The sequence below is a fragment of the Neomonachus schauinslandi genome, chromosome 7, assembly GCF_002201575.2.
Source record: "Neomonachus schauinslandi chromosome 7, ASM220157v2, whole genome shotgun sequence".
NCBI classification, from domain to species: domain Eukaryota; kingdom Metazoa; phylum Chordata; class Mammalia; order Carnivora; family Phocidae; genus Neomonachus; species Neomonachus schauinslandi.
In genome coordinates this window covers 60446771-60463566 of record NC_058409.1, presented here as the reverse complement: position 1 = coordinate 60463566, position 16796 = coordinate 60446771, and the positions used below count along the sequence as shown (strand labels likewise).

The 16796-nt window shown below is 32.6% G+C and overlaps 1 protein-coding gene across 3 annotated transcripts in view; it reads right to left on the bottom strand.

The window, feature by feature from the left end:
* Positions 1–16796, bottom strand: part of XRCC4 (X-ray repair cross complementing 4) — a 229523-nt gene that overhangs the window by 66589 nt on the left and 146138 nt on the right. For all 3 annotated transcript variants that reach the window (XM_044916782.1, XM_044916783.1, XM_044916781.1), the window contains exon 7: positions 15832–15979. In XM_044916782.1, coding sequence (XP_044772717.1) covers positions 15832–15979 — 148 coding nt within the window. The remainder of the gene's footprint in view (positions 1–15831; positions 15980–16796) is intronic.

The window sequence follows — 16796 nt, the reverse complement described above, 5'->3', positions numbered from 1 at the left end:
ATGTTTAACAAACAGCTTTCAATACCGATAAGGCTTCCAAGGTCTTTGGTAGTAAGACAGAAATCTTAAGTGTTTCTCAATTCATCTCTTCCTTTCCTTTCCAATCACACTCACACTTATAATCACTATCCTTCTTCAGACTAACTCTTCCTGGACTACTGCAATATCCTCCTATCTTCACTGACAATCTGTAAACATTCCCTCCATCAAATATATAATTTCCAGAGAAATTTTCCTAAAGCACTGTTTATTATGCCATTCTTTGGTTCAAAACCTTTAACAGTTCCTAGTTGCATTCATAAAAGAAATCCAAACAAATCAGCTTAGCATTCAAGTTCCTTTGTGATCTGAGATCCACCTACTTTACCAGCTTCATTCAACATGTCTATGCACCTCATGATATGGTCAATGGTCCCCTATATTCCAGACTCTTCCTCCATGCATTTACTTATTGTATTCTGTTCCTCTGACACGAAAGCCCTTCTTTTTAGTTAGGGATTATTTCAAGTTTCTGTAACAAAGAGATCCAAAAAGCAACATGGATTATTCAAGCTAGACTTTTATTTTGCTCTCTCACAATACTGTAGAGGTAGCTGGGTAGTCCACAGTGGGTATGTTGCCCTGCTCCATGAGACTGTCCAGGGACTATGATTCTTCCTTTTTTGTTTCTCTGCCATCTCCTAAGATGTCTTCCTTCCACACAAGGTAGAAAACGGACTGAGAAGGGAAAATGGAGGAATGTACACCCACTCATTTTAAGGGCACGATCCCCAAATTATACATATTATTTCCGCTCACATCCCATTGCCAAGGACTTTGTCACATGGCCATACTTCGCTGCCAGTGAAGTTGAGAAATGTAGCCTCTAGTTTGGCACCACACGATCTGTTAAAACTTGGGGATGCACGGGGTGTTGGAAGGGGGTTCTATTACTAAAAAAAGATGGGGCATCAGGAGTCTGGGTTCAATATTAGTCTCTGCATTATCCTTCTTCAGTTTATGTATCTAGAAACATCCATTCCTATACAAAGTCAAACTGAATAACATCTAGTCAGTCTTCTCTGATTTTATCACATCTTATTTTACAAATTTACGGAATACTAACTCTCCCTCCTCTGAAATTTCATGATTCTTATACCTACTATGGAATTTGGCACATTTTAGTCATATATACATTAAAGACAGTTCGTCAGGAAATATAATGAAGCCAAAAGAAAAAGATAAATGTGGTCTAGTGATTAATCTTCCTTCATTATTTTATATCATATACAAAGATTGTTGAAGACATAGCCTGCATCATCCTCTCTATTCCGAATTTCTAGAAGTGGTGTATGCAGGATAAATAACTCAATAATGCTGGTAATGATAACACCGCTTTATTCAACAGACTTATAATTTATCCTCCTTTATCACAAAAATAATATTTTAAAAAATAACATGCATAAGTTTGATCTAGAGAAATTATTTTTAGAAACTGTCCAGAAATGAAATTATTGTAAAAGATCTTTAACTAAACAAAGTATTTGTCCTCAAATTTTACTGAAAATATTTTTAATAATGATGTTTAAATAAAGCATTTCTGTGCTCTTTGCCCTTTAGTAATGATTTACCAAAAACAAACAAAATCACTGAATAATGTTTATGGATTATTATATATTTTTAATTTATTTAGGTTTTTGTTTGTTGTTTTTTATTCTCATATTTTATTTTTTTACTCCATTTGCTAACATCTTAGTTACTTGCAAGGTTTATATCTTCTTGTTTTGACATAACTAGTTTGTACTTTCACATAAGCTTAGAACATGAAACAACCTTCAGTTCCATTGTGGTAAAATATTTTATTTTATTTCACAATGTTTTAATACAAACCAAATACCTATTTAACATTTAGTTATGTATCACAGTAGATGACTGAAGTTATATAATTTCACTGTTAAAATGTGTATTTTGAATATAGTATACCAAATAATTAAAAAATAAACATACCTATTTTTCTTTTAATACTGAACTATAAATTATGAGCAAGGAGTCACTTCTTTTGATTAACTCCTCTGACCAGTATAATGAATATTTACACATTATTCTTTGTTGACAGAGCACTTAAAACGCCTGAAACAATAATTATGATTATGCCAAATTTAGAGAAATTTGATGTTAAGTCTTTCAAATAGGAATATTATATACGTGAAATATATGATAAATTCCCTTTACCTAAAACACAGAAAATTATAACAGCTTCCTACTAAAAATTATTTTAAACAGAAATTCAAGTCAGTAATTTGAAATCTAAATGCATGTAACAGCCCGAGGGAATTGTAGGAAACGTTGTTCCCAGGGTGAGTTATAAACAAGGAAATACTTTATTTAAACATCTATGTTGAAACATATTATCTTGAAAATAACATGCATAAGTTTGATCTAGAGAAATTATTATATTATATTATCTTGAAATTATGTTAAAACAGAACTTAAAATACATGCACTTATAAGACTAAATCCCTGATACATTTAATCATCATGCTTTAAATTAAAAGGCCACAAAGCCGTGGTTAATACTGAATATACATATTTTTTAATATTAATATTTTGTCCTTTCTGTAGAGTTAAAAAAAAATCCACTCAGGGAAACTTTATCTTAAAATACAACTGCTGAAAAAAAAAAATATATATAACTGCTGATCTTATTGGCAAACCTATAATAACACCTATGATCAATCTTTACTTAATTATTTTGAGCTGCAAACACAATTAATAAATCATCTTTGAAGTGTACTGACCATAATCAGTATATTCTGGAACAAGTCCAGGGGGCCATTAATCAAAACACGCAGCAAGGAAAGTGAGAGCCGCAGCCTGAACAGTTAGGTAAACACAGAGTGAAGCTAATAAAAACCTATCTTGCTTTAAAACCACCACTGTGTTTACTTTTGCAACTAAGATAAACATTATGATAAAATTAAAGTTGTATAAAAAAATGAGGTTTGCTCACAATGACCAAAGTAAATATATAGCAATTGCACATTCATTTTATGTCTCTAATTTGACACTAAAGAACTTCTAAAGTTCAGTTACTAAAAATCTTTAAGAATTAGAAATTTGAATCTGATAAATTATATTCTCCAGAAAAATTAAACATACACATGTACGCACACACACAAATTTCAAATACACTGATGTTTATACTAGAAAAATCGCAATAAGTTGTTAGGAATCTTTAAGAATTAAGTTATAAACCTGAAAGCAGATCCTTTTGGAAAAAGTAAGATGGCCAACTACTATATTTTAATATGGCAGGTAGAAATGATTGAACTGTAACAAAAAACTGTATAAGTACTTGAGTAAGTTGAAAATTAAATCTTAAATGATTAATAATATAAGATATAAAAGAATACAAATGCATATATACATATGTATATCAAATTAATCAACTGTTTTTAAAACATGGTCTTCCAATTGTATTATTTTCTCCAACATTATCTTATTGATTGCTCAATAAAGTTGGAAAATTTGCTGAGTTAACATAGAAAGCTCTGGGCAATCCTCAGTTACGTAAGAGTTATGAGAAAAGGAAACACTGCAGGTTTGAAAATTGCATAAACACAGTTTCCTTCTTGGGAACAGACTTCCAAGATTTAGCTGAAAACCCAGGGATAATACCACTTTAAAAATAACAATGCATCGTATTCCTAAAGCATCCAACTTAGATAGTATTTTCATACACATGATCTCATCTGACCCTCGTTGAAAGGTAGGCAGGAGGTATTATTAACCTAATCCTGCACTCACAGAGCTTACAGTTTTATTTCTACCATGTAACTGTAGAAATTTTGAACTAGCAGTTAAACCTCATTGAAACTCAACCTTATTTAGCTTTTAATAAATATGGTTATAAATAGAACCCTAATTCAGAGTTGTGGTGAGAGTTAAAAAAAAAATAAGTTAATGGAATTGAAGTACTTAACTCATAACCTGGCATAAATAATCAAACATATATTAGTTATTATTTTATTTTTGGACAGTATAATAAAGTAGCTTAAAAGAACTTGCTTTCGAGTAAGATGATCCTAGATTCAAAATCAACGATGTACCACTTGTCTTTGGGCAAGTTATCTTATCTCTCTAGATCTGAGCTTCCTGATCTATGAAATGGGTACAGTTAAATGAGATACTGCATATGAAAACTTAGTACAGCATGTAGGACATAATAAATATTCAATCAATATTAAATATTATCATTATTATTGATGGATTGATCTAATAACTTATATACATAAAAAATGCCACTAACAAAAATTAAAGGGCAAATGATGAGCTGGGAAAAAGAAAGATTAATTTTTTAGGTATATGAAACTCTTATAAAACAATAGGAGACAAAGACCTCCGCTGAAAATCAGCTGAGGTTATGGACAGAGAGTAAACAAAAGATAAAATGCCAATAGTGAATAAATACCAGAAAAACACTAGACTTCTCTAATGGTTAAATATAAAAATTAAGCAATGACATACTCATTGATTAAATAATTAAAATGATCTGGCAATGATCAAAATGAACTGGAAAACAACAGAACAAAAGGCAAACATGACTCGTGAGAGTATGGATTGTTACAGCCTTCTGGAGGAATTCTGCCAAACATAAGAAAGGACTAACAAGTACATATGCTCTCTGACCTTGTAACTCTACTTTTGGGAATGCAGTCTAAAAAAATAATCAGTCATATGTGCAAATTTATGTATAAGTATATACAGCACTCTTTGTAATAATACAAATGGGGACAAGGCCTAAATGTATAGTAGGGGAATTGTTTAAAGATATTATGGTACATTTATACAATGGAATATTATAAATATAAAATGATATGGAAGCAATGTATTTACTAAATATAAAATGTTTATAATGTATAGTTTAATTTAAAAACAGCAGACTACATCATAAATGGTATGAGTCTCGTTTTGCAAATAAAGTGTAGAAGAAGAGTTCTATAAATATGGAGTAACATGGTAATCCTGAAAAATAAATGGATTCCTTTAGTAGGTAAGTGGATAAACTCTGGTATATCCAGACGATGAAATATTATTCAGTGCTAGAAAGAAATCAGCTACCAAGCCATGAAAAGACATGCGGGAATCTTGAATGCATATTATTATAAATGAAAGAAGCCAGTCTGAAAGGGCTACATACTGTATGATTCCAACTATATAACATTCTGGAAAAGGCCAAACTATGGAGAGGGAGGGATGAACTGGTGGAGCACATAAGATTTTTAAGGTAGTGAAACTTCTCTGTACGGTACTACAGTAGTGTATACTTGTCATTATGTATCTGTCCAAATCTGTAGAAAGTATAACAGCAGAAGTGAACCTTAATGCAAACTATGGACTTTGAGTGATAATAGTGTATCAAAGTTTATCAACTGTAACAAATGTACCACTCTGTTGGGGGGATGTTGATAGCAGAGGAGGTCCTACATGTGTGGGGACCAGGGATATATAGGAACTCTGTACTTTCTGCTCAATTTTGCTGTGAACTTAAAAATACTCTTTAAAAAAAAGTTTACTTATAAATAAATAAGTAAATGGATCAACACGGGGCTCTTCCCCTCCCTACTATTGGGTTTTGTTTTTTTGTTTTTAATAAACTATAACATTGACAATAGTAACATAGACATGTATCAGAAAGCAAACAAATATGTTTCTTCAAAACTCCACCATAAGAATAATCTTATTAATAGTAAATATTTTATTTAAAACTCTATTTGACTGTGCCTGGGTTACTGTAAAGAACTGGGCACTCTAGGACCCTGAAAATCTTTGAAAGACATGATAGCTTTGCTTTTGTAGGCAGGGAAGTCTGACGTGTGTAATCATTCCTCTAAACAAAAGTGCGTGGATCATGCAATTTCTTCCTGGATGATGCTGTAAGCTTCTAGTATTAAAAAGGAAAGAACTGAGCTTTCCCAGGTCCAGGAAGACCATATATTATACTAACCATCTCAGTGGTGGCTGTGTAATACCTAACCCCACTCAAGGAGGTGGGAAAATACTGTGCTAAAATATGCTCTATCTTTTCCTGGTCCTTGTAGCTATGTGGGCCTGATAAGATTGTGTAACCTTTCCTAATTAAACCATAAACTTAATCTGAGGAGGGTGTGTGTGCACATGTGTACTCTTTTGCCACCCACCTCTAATCTAAAATATTACAGCTACACAATTACTTAATGGGGCCACTTACAGGTTGATTCAGAACACACAGTTAAAACTTCTTCACTACAGTTCAAGGAGCAACATCTGTGAAAAGTTATAATTTAAAAATTTTTTAAGGTTTGGAGCAACATGTTAGGAGTCTTTACTTTCAAAAGATACTCATCACATAGAAGACTAAATCATATCTGAGCCTTGCATGAGATGTGTGAACCTATATATTTTTGCTTGTTAGCATGCAGAAACAAAGACTATACAAAAGTATTGAAAGACTACAAACGTATTTATTTGTATTTTTGGCCCAAATTATTTTAAGGTTTTATCCTGCCATTGAGATTATGTGGAACTGTTCCTTTTGAGATATACTTAATGTGTGCTAATCACTAGAATTCTCTTAGAAAATGATCCTGCTGCTCCCAGCAGGGACATATGCTGGACAAGCAGGAAATTTCCCTAAGTAGTAGGATTGTGGAGAGTGGCGGAGGAAGGGCCCATATATGCACCAATTTTCTTTTCTCGTGAGGTCCCATATACACACTAATTTTTTTTTCTTGAGATACGTTCAATACCTAACATTCTATAAGTATGGTTTAAAGGTTCTTATATTTCTAAAATCATTGATATTTGAGAATTTGGAGAGTTCATATTCCAAACTAGGGCCCCACAGAATATTACCCTTTGGACCATTACTAAGCCTTTCTCAGGAGGGAGGGGAGAGGCAAATTGCATGAGGATGCTCTGCTTAAGCACATTTGAAAAGTGATTACAAAGTCAAATGAATTATTTACTATGGGTTTCTCAGAGCCTTTAAAATATAAATCTCCAAGTTCTATGGGTTGGAGCACATGGAAATGTGGAAGCTATAGTATACAGCTATTTACAAACTTACTTGAATATGGAACCCCTTACAGAGTACCTGATAAGATCTCCTTTGCATATTCTACAGAATGAAGTATGCTAACGGTATTCTAAAGAATAAATTCTGGACTCATCTAACTTCAATAAACATCTTGAATTTCTTCCTACCAAACCTCAGAGGTGGGGGCATTTTGTTCCTTTCTATATATTTAGCTCTTCTGACCACAGGGACTAATATTTTTGTAGTTAAGGATCACTTAAGAAGGAGCTCGAAATCAAGTTAGTATTGTTTCTAATAAGAACTTTATACTCCAGTTCTGGTAACAATGACTGTACGGTATATCCCTGTGTTTGATTCCCTGTCTTGGTCTCCAGCATAATCTTCATTTGGTTGCATTCAAGGCTTTGGCTCTCCTTGGCCACTTTTCCTCAGTGTCGGAGCCTTAATTCTTAGACAAAGTTTTCATTTATAGGCCCCTTGTTCAGATGCTAATTTCAATATCTCTTAAAACTAGTTTGCTTTCAAGAAAGAGAAATTACAGAGCTGAGAAACAGAACAGCTAGAAAAAGGTAAAGCAAAACTGGGGAGAAATGGGCTGAAACAGCTGAAGATACGACAAGCATTAAAGTATTAATTAAATAATCTAATCTGAGCATTGTGTTCATTGATTTTTATTAACTGGTTGCTAATTTCAGTAAGACTGGGACATTGACTCAATTTAGCCAAGTAAGTAAATAATGAATGGATTAGTTAATTTGTTAAAATAATCCCACTAGTCCACCTGGCCATAACTGACTTAATGTCATACCAACAGTGCTACAAATAGACTTTTATTATATTCACTCTTTTAGGATGTTGGAAGAATTAGTAAGAGCTCCAAAAATTTGAAGAATTTTAAATGAAAAAATCTTCCATGGTTATTATGTTGTATTATAAAGCATGACCTCATTGAAAATTTAAACTGAGTGCCTAATAAAGCCTGAACATGGTGATATTTCGTTGAGATATGTATTGTGCCCTTATATATTTATAGAGAGTAATTTTTCTTTTTTTTTTTTAAGATTTATCATCTCTATTGGTGCGTTTTTTTTTTTTTTAAAGATTTTATTTATTTATTCATGAGAGAGAGAGAGAGGCAGAGGCAGAGGGAGAAGCAGGCTCCCCGCAGAGCAGGGAGCCCGATGCGGGACTCGATCCCAGGACCCTGGGATCATGACCTGAGCTGAAGGCAGACGCTTAACCGACTGAGCCACCCAGGCGTCCCATATAGAGAGTAATTTTATAATGTTCTTGTTTACACTCAGTATTTTACCTGATATTAATAAAGTATACAAATATGAAAGTAATTTTATAATTTCTGTAGTACTTTTCAGCTGGTTCATTTTGTTTAATATATAGGATTAAAAACTCATACTGAACAACTATAAATCACAATTTCAACTAATGTAAGATAGTAAATAGCAAGGAATGTACAGCATATGTTTATGTTGAATAACTCTTAGTGTTGATGCTAGTTGACAGAACAGGATGAGTGTTCCCCAAGCATAATCATATTGTGGGGATTAGTCACACTAAAATTTTTTAATGAATATTTACCAACATATACCACATTCAAGGAGTTCGGAGTCTTACTAGAAGTGGGAACTCTTCAAAGATCTAAAAATATTTCTGAAAAAAAGCATTTACATTTACCATAAAAAGGGAAAATAGCACTACAATTCTGCCCCTCAGGACTACTAACACATGTCAATTTAAGCTATTATCCCTGTGAACACTCTACATAAGTTTCAGTATGTTTTCAATTTTCTAGTTTCCTGTGTTTCAAGAGAATGAAAGTTGTATTATTGGGAATCCAAAATTGTACAACATTAAGCAGTTTGAAAGTAGAGTTTAAAAAAAAGAAAAATAAACTAGGTACAATAGCTTTAGATAATCTTAAATGATTATATCTAAGAAGATGCAAAAAGGACCAAAATATAAGTTTTCTAGTCAATATGATATTTTATAACTCTCAAGAACTTGAGTTTAAAAACAATATTAAAAAGCAGGGAAGACAGAAGAAAAGTCCCCCGTGATGTGAGAAATGAAAATGCTTACATGTATGCAAGGAAAGGCTGAATTTTTAACAAGAAGTACACAGCCAGCTTGGTGTGGCCTCTGAGCAGCCCTCAGCCTCATCACACTCCCCCCCGCCCCATCTAGCTCCCCCAACACCATCACTTACACATTCCACCTGGGTACATGCTCCCAGGCTGTTTCCTCAGGATTTTGAGCACTCTGCTCTCTACTCTGCTATTGTACTTCTCTTTAACCTTCAGATTAGAGCTCAGATGATTCCTCAAGCCACACCCCCTTGTCATGTTTCCCCTAAATCTTGAAATCCTTTAAAAGTTTGCAATTATATATTGATGTAATGATATAATTAATGCTTGTCTTCTCTCATATAAACTAAGCTTTATGAGATCAGGGCCTATCTCAGCAGTATGTCCCTCATGCTCAGCATGTAAGCATCTGTTAAATGAATGAATGGTGAATGAATGAATGAATGAATGAGGGAAAACCATAGTCAAAATTTTCTTCTCAACAAACAGCATCTACTGTGTACTTCTTTAGTCAATGTGAGATCATGTAATAATAGTCATACAATGAATATAAACTCTACTCAGTGGTTAATGCAGAAGATACGGAGGAAATGACATTGTGAGGGACTGACAAAAACATGTGAAATCAAGCATATTCTTAGAATTGAAACCAAGTAATGAAGTCAAACTTCCCTGATAAATTTAATGGTATATAATGGTTAACACACCATGGTATCGTGAACTACAAACTCAAAACTTTCTGTGCAATTTTTCTTCACTAGAAGTATAAAAAATTGCATAATACATTCATTCTCAGCTTAATTTTTTCTACTTTAACATGGCTAAGAATACAAAGAAAAACAATATGGTAGAATATCTATATTTAGATCATTAAGTATTCAGAATTTTGAAAACTCTTGAAAATGGTCATCTAAGAGTTACATCTATGGAATGTCTTTAGAACATACATTTAAGGAGATATACAACCAAATATTTCATGTGCTTTTACCATGATGTGCAGGTTTATAAACAGACATAACCTATTTCAGTATAGTAAACTGAAAGAAAACATCATTAGTCAAACAGCTTCATAAACATTAGTGACTGGTTGATGCAGAACTAACCGTTTAATTTAGTAAGATAATAACAGTAACAGTAATAGACAGTGATAATAATTAAACTAATTTTATGGCCAAATTTGGCGAGATGCAATTACTCATCCATGTAAAGACAGCTCTCACTCGGGCGCCTGGGTGGCTCAGTTGGTTAAGCGACTGCCTTCGGCTCAGGTCATGATCCTGGAGTCCCGGGATCGAGTCCCACATCAGGCTCCCTGCTCAGCAGGGAGTCTGCTTCTCCCTCTGACCCTCCTCCCTCTCATGCTCTCTGTCTCTCTCTCATTGTCTCTCTCGCAAATAAATAAAATCTTAAAAAAAAAAATTAAAAAAAAAAGACAGCTCTCACTCTTATGAACAATGGAGAGTATGTTATTCATTAATCCACAGAATAATTATTTAAAATTACTCACTATGTGACCTTGGATAAGTTACTTACATTTTCTGTATCTTTGTGCAATAGAATTTTTGCATTATTTGACAGAATTGGGTTAATATTTCCATAGTAAATAGTTCCCACTTAAGATGGTAACATTATTTTTTAGAGTAAACTCAAGGACTTAGAAAATTACATTTGTCTTCAGTTACAAAATATTTTTAAGACACTGGGAGTGACACATTTTTTTAGAACTTACTAAACACACTAGACTATTTAAATATAAAAGCTGTGACCATTACAAATGCAGTTTTAGCTTCCTAGTTTTTGTTAATATTTTCTTATATGGCTAAAGAATAATTGTTTTCGTATTAAGGGTGGAATTTTACTTTATGTTAACATTTGATTATCTATTGAGAAATTATCTTCACTATAGCTTTTACATTTATTGACAAATTAATGTGCTAAATTTTCCTGTGTGGAAGGTATCTAGTTGTTCACCAATCATATTGCTATCCACTCATTAAATGGTATTTTAGAGCCCAGACACTCTGAGAAGTCACTTCTGATTTGCCTGGGTCCTTACATCTATCTGAAGAAAAATCTGTTGTCTTTCTACCGTAGAAAAATGTAGAAAGGAGGTAAAAGCGAATGAGAATGAAGAAATTGAACAGACTTGGGTCTTTATGTGGCTTCAGTATTTAGTTTAATCTTATTCCTGAAGTTTTAGGCATACTTTTTATCAAAAGCAAATATATGAAGCTTGACTTCACTTTTCTATCCTTAATACAACATAAACAAGCTTTGAATAAAATCTTACAGAATATGGTAAACATTCCCATAATAGTTATTAGTCATGTTTTCTGCTAAAAACTGTACTGTGTATTTCACTATTTAATAGTTTTGTTGGTAAAAATAACTTTACTACAAAGTTCTCTTTCATATTTAATACACAGAGTTCGCCCAGAAATTTTAAAAGTTTACTTACAAATTGATTTACTTCTCTCAGTTAAAAAATAATGCAATTTTTATCAAAGGCAGCTAAATTACAATTACTATTTCATAATGCTATCATATTAATTCATAAGAAACTAGGTTATTATGCTTTTTAACCATGAACACACTTAAATATGATAGATAAATAACACATTCTGATTTTCTAATATTGCCACACTGGTGAGATGGAATTAGAGACCCCATCAATTAGTTCTAAGCATACCTCTCTGATATAGATCAAAAGTGGGTCTCAGATTCACATAAAATGTCCTAAAACTACTCCCACTTATGATATAACTTAAAATTTTGGAATAACATTCCAATTTAAAATCTTAAGGCTGGTGTTTTCCTCTCTGTTCTTGTAATCACAAAATTATTTGTGTATATCTCTTGTCTCTCAATAGATTATAAGCCCCTTCAGGCAGTGAACCAAGCACAGGCTTTTAAAATAAAACAATGGTTGTGTTGCTCTAGAAAAATAAAATATAACTCTGAGCCTGAGTTGTTTTTCATCTGTAAGAAGGGTAAATCAATATCTACCATGTAGGATCTGTGTGAGATTTAAATGAGGGACCACATATAAAGCATCTACCACAATTCTTATTTATTCTCTCTCTCTTATCCCACACCTTGTCACTGTACCAATGACAGTATCACAATAAATTTTAAATAAATGTAAAAATTACCATGATTTTGTTTTATGGATTAGTATTAGTATACCTTAGTATTTAGATTTTTTTATGAGTACAAAGTAACCCATGGTATATAGAAATGTACTAAAATTTTTACATTGTGAAATACTCATCAATATATACACTTAAAAGACAATTTTCTCATTCATAGATATCTGTATTTTTTTAATCTTATATTTTTCATGAATTTTAATTGCTAATACCTAATAAATGGGTGAGTAATTTATTGCTGAATCATGTTCATGTTTTCAAAGCAGTAGTTAAAAGTATAATAAAATTATAGATATTGGGAGATTTTACAGATCATCTAGTTCAATCATTTCATTTTACAAAGGAGAAAACTAAATTCCAGAAAGAGGCAACGACTTGCACAAAATCCAGTAGCAGACATAAATTTTTTTAAATTAAATCAGAGTACCTATGATTTTCCCTTCTTCCACTTTGTTTTTGAGGTGCAGAGCTAGAGAAGCCAAAGAAAAAATATGGAAGATGCCCAGTGGGAATATTTGAAGGGACTAGAGGCCACAGAATTTGTCAAAGAGGGCTTAGAACACTAAGAAGTTCAGAGTTAGGGGCCAATATCTTTTCAGCCCTAAGAAGTAAACATCCACATCTGCATTTGTTTGGGAGGCTACAGTTAGAGTATATTTGCCTAACTGAGGTACATGAGAAATCATCAGAGAAAAAAAGGTGTTTAGGAAGTTAGGAAATAGGTAATAGTTTAAATTTAAAAACATAAAATAAGGGTTAATCATCAGTATTTGAGAATGTCTTATTTTAAGTTTTCTTCACAGTTAAGAGCTTGTCTTTATTTTTTTGTTTTGTAGAAGCTTTCTAATGTTTTTGATTAAGAAGACTGGGAAAGAACTAGGACTTTAACAGCCATAAAATTTCAGCCTTCTGTATTCAAAATAGAAAAAACAAAACCCAAAAGTATATAAAAATAAAATAAAAAACAAAAAATATAATTTCTCTTTCTGCTTTATTTGGGCAAAGGAAGAGGAATTGTAAAGCAGGGTATCAACCACTCACCATCCGATTGATAAATGTTAAACTAAATTTCCTTTCATCTTTAAAATTCTTCCTGACATCTAACATATGTTTTTCATTTCTTGTAAGGGCCAGTTGAGCCTAAAGGTCCAAAGTAATATAATTAGCAGACAATTTGAAGAAGTTGATATGGTTTATATCAACTTTTAAAGTAGTGAAAATATACAAAATAAGTACTGGCACGATTATCAAAACACAGAAAAGGAACACAACATTAACTGCATATATTTGGTAGAAACAAACACACTGCATTTATTAAAAAGTCTAAATAAAATATTTAGTCTTGATTCAGATCTAAACTTTCTTCATCTCTGTACCATGCATACTGGAAACCTGTTCAAGCAATATCGTGTAATCAGAAAATGTTAGTAACCTCGAAACTTTGTATGTCGTTCACACACAGCGTGAAAAGAGCTAAGGTGCAGCTCTCTAACATAAAACCAATATATTTCATTCTTCCCTCAGACCCTGAAATCTTTATCAGAAAAAACGTAAAACCAAAAGTTCTATGAGGACGGGGCTGCATCTGTTTTCTACTCTCCTGAATCTTCAACATCCAGTTTATGTCTGCACACAACTGATTCTCATTGCTCATTTGCTTACAGATTGACTGAATGAAGTACAGAGTTTCCTGAATATTTCAAACTGCTTGTAATTTTATTTTTCCCCATATTAATCTGTAGGATTAGCCTGGCTGCTCTAATGTTTGCAAACTGGAAATATTTTTGGTTCATTATTTAAAAGAGATAATGCAACACCTTTGAATTCTATGAAGCTAGCAGTTTATGAGCTAATGAATAAATTCAGATGATAAACACAAATCAGTAAGAGTTTAGTACACATTGGGTTTTTATTCTCTCCACAATTGGCCTGATCTATTGGTACTTGAAAATGCCTTTATGGTTTTATGCCCTTATGTCTTCAGACAATACATATAAAAACCCAATGATAAATACACAAACAAAACAATTCCACTATTAACTGTACAATGCTTATTTTCAAACAAGAAACTTGAAAACTCCCTCCTATCAAACCATCAGTTTCCTGAAGGCTTGGATTGTGCCTGTCTTGGTATCCTCACTGTCTAAAACTTTCTGCTCTCAGGATGTCTTCACACTTTTAAAAGTTCTTGAGAACCTCAAAAGCTTTTGTTTATGTGGACTATATCATATTCAAAAATTAAAACCTGAAGGGGAGCCTGGATGGCTCAGTCATTAAGCGTCTGCCTTCGGCTCAGGTCATGATCCCAGGGTCCTGGGATTGAGCCCCGCATCGGGTTCCCTGCTCCGCAGGAAGCCTGCTTCTCCCTCTCCCACTCCCCCTGCTTGTGTTCCCTCTCTCGCTGTGTCTCTCTCTTTGTCAAATGAATAAATAAAATCCTAAAAAAAAAATTAAAACCTGAAAATTTTTATATCTTTATTAATTCATTTAAAAGTAATAATAAACCCAGTATATGATAACATGGATATCATATTCTTTATGAAAGATCATTATATTTCCCCAAAACTCTTGTGAGATCAATCTTTTACACTTTTGCATATCTGTTTCATGGCTGGCTTGAATGAAAAGAGTTGGATTCTCATAAGCCCTGCATTCCATCAGATCTTACATGTTAATTTAATTGCATTATACGAAATATATTCCACACAGGTATGGAATTGAAGAAGGGATGAGCTTATGGATACCCCCAGAGGTCCTCATTTCACACTGTGAAACCACTGACCTGTAATATCATTTGTCATATGGCTATTGTTTAATAACTACTCGCTAAAAGTTAATAAAAAGTTTTACAGAAAAAGAAATAAATTCTAAGGGCACACATACATATATCCAAGCATACAAATGATGTGCATATTCATTTTGGATTCAACTGATAAATTATTCTTTATAAATGCTGACTGTTTTGCTACAATAAAGTGTTAATTATCCCAAGTCCTCAACTCATTACAATTAAACGGATGCAGATCAAAGGAGGGTATGTGAATGAAAGAGTGAAAAACTCTAACAATAAAGCATGTAATTCCAAAATTTAATAGAAAGAAATAGATGACTAGAATAAGACTTTTCACTTGAGAAAATTCCAAGCATAACCAAATCAAGTAGCCAATTCAAATGCTATATGGGTCTGTTTAAAGCAGTAAATTAGATTGAAACACTTTACTGAAAACAAGCTGGATTCTAATATTTTTAGTATCTACACGCCATTTCTAATTAATCTATAAAAACCACAAGAAAAAAACATTTTGCTTATATTTTTAGCACTTCTGCTTTAAATATTAATAGGAACTAACCAAATACCAGAGAAAATATATTGATTTGAACATTTTACACTTTCCAAAATCACAATTCTTGTTCTTTAAAAATAGCCTTAAGTAAACTCAGAAATGAAAATATAATTTTTGAGATCAGATATTAGATTTTTTAAATGATATTTCATCATTTGGCAAAAAATAAAATGACTTACTTCTCCTTTTCTTGAGGCCCATGTACCTGAGAAGCCATTTTAGGTTCTGTCCCAAGATTCTTTTGCATCCGCTGCCTCCTCTTTCTACTTGGTGCAATATCCGTGACATCAGGACTTGAAATAATGGAATCATCTCCTCTTAAAGTAGCTAAAATAAAATGACATAAAAGTGTGACCCAACAAAATTATGCATAAAAAGTAAGAACTTGCTGCACTGATATGAAGTGACACTTAAAATACAGTAAAACTATTTTTAAAAAATTCATGAAGATTTGGTTAAGTGGACCAGTTAGATTATAATACTTTAATACCAATATAAAACATAAAGTATATTATACACATGGAATAATTTGATCAAAATGGTCTCTGCCTATCTTGCACAATAACCCTCCCAAATACATCGAAGGCACAGTTTGATCTTTCAATGCTAGAATTAGATAGGAATGCCTTAGAGGCGCCTCTATAAGATGTTTTTTTTGGGGGGGGGGGCAAATACTGCTATAGGAATAGGATAAATCAATTGATACTAAACAGTAATTATTAACAGGAATGGAGACTTCTGCTAGTGATCCAGAGATAATTTCATAGACTTTTCAGCCAACTGTAGGGAATGAGAACAGGAAAAATGTCTAACAGATGTCTCTATTGTATCTAAGTCATTAAACTACCCCTAAAAGTGTTTGATATACATGAAACAGAAGCAACAAGAGAAACATGTTTGATTTATATTCCTTTATTCTCTATAAACAACTTAGTTCCAAAGAGCTTTAGGGGAGTTCAGAATTCATTCATCTAATACATAGTATTAGATTAGATTTACTTAAGTAAATACATATTTATATAAAAGAGCTCCTTTGCCATTGGTAAATAATGAACAATATCAATATAATTTGGACTTTGGATGTCTTGCTGGTTCATATGATTTTTGTCTAGCATGTTAACATTTTAAGGTGATCAAGGGCGAG